Genomic DNA, 5105 nt, shown 5'->3' on the forward strand with positions numbered 1-5105 from the left:
CTAATATAGTAGCTACTTCCTTAAATTTTAGGCATCTTTTTGGACAAACAAAATATACACAGTTATGCGTACAAAGGTACAAACTAGACTAAGAAAACCTACTAGAATATTTTCCAATTTGGCTCATATTTTCGAAATTAATCACGATATCGACAATAACAATTCATAGCAGGTGCTATATATTTATTTCGATGCAATTTTACACAAATGTAACAAAAAACTACCCATGTCTAGAAGATCTTAATTCAAATTCTATGAATTTTTTTTTATATATTGGGAGGTAAATCTTAGGGGTTTTGGGTCTAAACTAGTTTTCATTAGATCCAATATCTTTTTTATGTAAATTCAAGTCGTAGCTCACATGATTGGATGGTAAAGAGTTATGTTATAATTCTGCGTTCAAAGAGATTTGATCTCTAATCTAGACTCATATAGTTGAATTTTTTATTGGAAGAGAACTACTCCACTATAACCTCTTGAAGCAACCAAGTAGGATGTTAGGGCATCTCCAACGGGAGTCCGCCACAGGTTCATAAGGAGGTTCATTGATTTTTTTAATTATTTTTTAATCGATGTAAACAAAAAATTTGATGAACCGGTTCACTGCAGAGGATCTGAAGAGGCGGGTTCATAATGCACGTGTCCACACCTGATTCGTTGACAAATTGAGGTAATTTTCTGCAAACTTTTTTCTTTCACTTCGTCTCGAAAATATTCATCTCTCATCTCATTGTTCATGCGAAAAGTTTCTTCTCTGCAGCGATAATCGTCGAGCGCTAATCGGAGAATTAACGGCAAAATCGTGAAGGCTTCTCTTCCTACTGTGTCAAGGTATGTCTTCGACTCTTCTTTATGGAAATTGAATGACTGGAAAAGCTTGGGTCGTTGTAAATTTTGCTTAGGTTTTTTCGATTTGGGGAAATTTTTGGTTCAGGATTTTATTCTAAATTGAGTTTAGTGACACATTGAGAGTCTGTTTGTGATAGCTTATCCATGCGGATTTGGTATTCTATCTTTTACATACTTGTAATTAGGGTTATCGTTTTGATTTGCTTGATATTGAGGTTTATGTTCGATTGTTTTGATGGGTCTTCATCGTTTTGTATATATGTTTTGGTTATTTTGATGGGTCTTCATCGTTTTTGGTTATTTTGATGTGTCTTCATCGTTTTTGTCAGGTTCATTTGATGGGTCTTCATCGTTTTTGGTTATTATGATGGGTCTTCATCGTTTTTGCTTTATGGTTTTCATCGTTTCTGTATATATGTTTAGTATTGTCGATAATGTATTCATCTCTTTGGTTTTTGTTACTGTTGAGCGTTGAATGGATTCATCCGTTTTACACAAAGCGTGTAATGTATTCATCCGTTTTACACGCTTTGTTATTAATGATTCTGATACACTTACCATTTATTATGTCTCTCTTAACATTTATTTCATTTCTGCGAGGCCAAATGGAGAATGTAACTGGAATACCCATGACGTTAGGAGTTTCCAACTAGAAGTGAAGCATTTCGAGTGTCCTGGTTTGCGACAGTCAATAAAGGTTAGTCTTATTCTTCCCTCTTTTAGCTAAGTAGGTGGTTTTCTTAGTAATGACGAGTATGGAGTTGGTTTTCTTATTAATGACGATGGTTTAGGTTGCTTGGTAAAGTAGGTTAAATATTAAATGTCTTTCATTGATTGATTTAACCGTTTTAAAAATTTCCTTCTTCCATTTAAACTTGTTGAAAGCTCATTTCTAAACACACCTCAGTAACTCAGATACCTTCTTCTCCTTGTAAAACACGTAAAACACATCTCAAACACTTGTTCCCTAACTCCCAAATGGATTCAACAAATGGTTTTGTTAATCACTCTTTCGTGAACCTCCTAACTAGCCAGGAAGATAACCCTTACGGTTACTCGCAAACCATAGATCTTAGGTCTCCTGAAGTGCCACGGTTTAGCAGCCAAGAAGATCCAACTTTAACGTAAGAGGACCGGAGTGTTAGGCGGAAGTGGACACCACTTGAAGATACTGTCTTGATCAGTGCATGGCTATACCAGCAAAGATCCGGTGGTCGGCAATGACCAGAAAGCGGGCGCATTTTGGAAAAGAATTCAAGCATATTTCAATGCAAGTCCACAAGTGGTGGGACAACCAAGGGAGGCCAGTCATTGCAAGCAGAGATGGGGAAGGCTTAATGACCAAGTGTGTAAGTTTGTGGGGGCGTACGAGGCGATTATGAAAGAGCAGTCGAGCGGACAAAATGAAAATGACGTTGTCAAAGCTGCTCACCAAATCTTCTTTAATGACCACCAGTTCAAATTCGGACTTGATCACGCATGGAGGGAATTACGCCACAACCAAAAATGGTGTTCAGCATCGGCGATTAAGGATGCTGAGTTGAAGAAAAGGAAAAAGTTTGGAGACTCAACAGTTCAAGACCCTACTTCAGTGTCTGAATGTCATGGAGACGACTCACCAGTTCGTCGTCCGGTTGGTGTGAAGGCAGCCAAGGCTGCGAAAGGTAAAAAAAGTAGTAGCCAAAAACCGGATGATGTAGACAAGGGAAAAGGCCTCTTACAGGTACAGTCCATGTTCGAGCTTAGACAACAGGACATGGATTACCGAGAGAAGCTTTCAAATCGAAAACTGCTTCAGTGTCTCCTATCCAAAACCGAACCACTAACTGAGACTGAATTAGCTCTTAAGGACAAACTCATTGCCGATATTTTGTCATAATGTGGTTTGTTCTATGGTATGTACTGATCAACTCTTTTGTATGTTTGTTTTCCATTACGATATGCTATTGTTGAAATGGTTCTAACGATATGTGTTTGTTAATGTAGCTCTGGAGGTGCAAAGACAGAGAAAGCTGTGGAGGGGCCAAGCTGGACCAGTGATTGTTAAATCGTGACAAGTACTTTTGGGTTTTTTCTTTTGATCACCACAAAATCATTCCCGTGAATGTATTATCCTGAGTAGTAGTTTTGGTTTTTTCTTTAGGTCACCACAAATGTTTTCCCGTGATTGTATTCTCGTGATATTGTAGTATTGGTTTTTTCTTTATGTGACATTGTAGGTCACCACAAACTTTGTGTGGAAGTGTGTCTAAATTATTGTAGGTCACCACAAACTTTATGTGACATTGTGACATTATTGTACTTCTCCCTTTATATATGTATTGTTGTTGGCTTTCGTTCATTTACATCTCGTCTCTTCTTTTACATATCTCTTTTAGTATTTCTTCCTTTGCCAAACTTCCCATCTCACACTTCTCATCTCTCTCCTTTCTTGTTCTAAAAACCTTTTCCATCGTTTTTTTTTCTTCCTTTGCCAAGCTTCCCATCTCACAGTTTACCCAAAAACTGAGAACATGGCCTCGTCATCTAACAACTTTGGCGATGATCAGTTTGATGATCTTCGTGATGATCATTTTGATGATATTTGTGATGACATATTTGACGAAATTGGTGATCAACATTTCGACAATGTTTTAAGCTCTTTTCTTGAGCATCAAGCAACACCTAAACCAAAGAAGAAGAAAAGAGCTTATATTGAACGACACCGCGAACAAGGCCACATCCGCTTGTGGAACGACTACTTCAGCGAAGATGCTACATATCCCCATCATTTATTCCGCCGTCGTTTTAGAATGAACAAAACATTGTTCATGCGAATTGTTGAACGACTCTCACAGGAATTTCCTTTTTTCCAACAAAGGAGAGATGCTATCGGAAGGCTTAGTCTATCTGGATTACAGAAATGTACGGCGGCAATTCGAATGATGGCATACGGGAGTGCGGCTGATGCAGTTGACGAATACCTCCGGCTTGGTGAAAGTACGGCAATTTCATGCTTGGAAAATTTCACCGAATGAATAGTTTCATTGTTCGGGGATGAATACCTAAGAAGACCGACACCAGAAGATCTTCAACGTCTACTGGATGTAGGACAGGAACGTGGATTTCCAGGGATGATTGGGAGCATTGATTGCATGCATTGGAAGTGGAAAAATTGTCATACTGCTTGGAAATGGCAATATACACGGGGTGCAGGAAAACCAACAATTGTTTTAGAGGCGGTGGCATCATACGATCTTTGGTTTTGGCATGCCTTTTTTGGACCTCCAGGTACTTTGAACGATATTAATGTTCTTGACCGTTCACCTGTATTTGATGACATTTTACAAGGACGAGCTCCAAGAGTCAGGTTTTCTGTCAACGGACACGAGTATCGTTTGGCATTATCTCACCGACGGCATTTATCCGAACTGGGCTACTTTTATCCAATCAATTCATCTACCTCAAAATGAAAAAGATTCATTCTTTGCCAAATGTCAAGAATCTGTACGGAAAGATGTCGAAAGAGCGTTCGGAGTCTTGCAAGCACGATTTGCCATTGTCAAGAATCCGGCTCTCATTTGGGAAAAGGAAAAGATAGGAAAGATTATGAGGGCATGTATCATATTACACAATATGATAGTGGAAGACGAGCGAGATGACAAAACTCAATATAATTTATCAGAGTTTGAACAAGGTGAGAGAAGCAGAACTTCACAAGTCGATATGGATTATTCAACTGATAGACCCACAAATCTGCACAACATGAAAGGCATTCGTAATCAAGTTCGTGATAACCGAACCCATCACCAACTGAAGTCTGATTTAGTTGAACATCTATGGCATACATTTGGATCAACTCAACAGTAGAATTAGCCTTTTGCTGATTTCTAAGTTTGAATTTGTAATATTTTTTTTCGAATTTTCTATTTCCTGTGTATTTATATACTATGTTATGATTTGCTAATTATGTGTTATGTTATATATTTTATTTCAAAAAAATCTATTCAATAAAAATTTCGAAAATATAAAGTCAAATAAAAATATTAGTTTTTTATTCTGATGAACTCTCATAAAGGAGTTCAGGGTTGGATGGATTAAAATGGTAGGGGTTCTTCATTTTACACCAAACTTTAAAAAATTGAAAAATATTCCCCATGAACCCCATAGTGAGTCTCAGGGTTGGAGATGACCTTAATTCTATGAATGTTAGAGCAGGTACATTGAGGGTTCAGCCCATCTTTTAGGCAAAAACGTTTAAAAATAAATAAAATAAA

At 37.7% G+C, this 5105-nt stretch overlaps 1 protein-coding gene and 1 pseudogene across 1 annotated transcript; both read left to right on the top strand.

Moving 5' to 3' along the window:
• Positions 1-1827: 1827 nt before the first annotated feature.
• LOC112087999 (glutathione S-transferase T3-like) lies at positions 1828-2728 on the top strand. The gene is made up of 2 exons (XM_024158149.1): positions 1828-1973; positions 2050-2728. The coding sequence occupies exons 1-2, from the start codon at positions 1828-1830 to the stop codon at positions 2726-2728; spliced, it is 825 nt and encodes a 274-aa protein (XP_024013917.1).
• Positions 2729-3362: 634 nt separating this feature from the next.
• Positions 3363-4698, top strand: LOC112088000 (annotated as a pseudogene).
• Positions 4699-5105: the final 407 nt, after the last annotated feature.

Source organism: Eutrema salsugineum, unplaced genomic scaffold (genome assembly GCF_000478725.1).
Source record: "Eutrema salsugineum unplaced genomic scaffold, Eutsalg1_0 scaffold_15, whole genome shotgun sequence".
Classification (NCBI taxonomy): domain Eukaryota; kingdom Viridiplantae; phylum Streptophyta; class Magnoliopsida; order Brassicales; family Brassicaceae; genus Eutrema; species Eutrema salsugineum.

Coding starts and splice junctions, on each gene's coding strand:
- LOC112087999 (XM_024158149.1), top strand. CDS start 1,828: ATGGATTCAACAAATGGTTTTGTTAATCACTCTTTCGTGAACCTCCTA. Junction 1,974..2,049: donor CAAGAAGATCCAACTTTAAC/GTAAGAGGACCG, acceptor TGGCTATACCAG/CAAAGATCCGGTGGTCGGCA.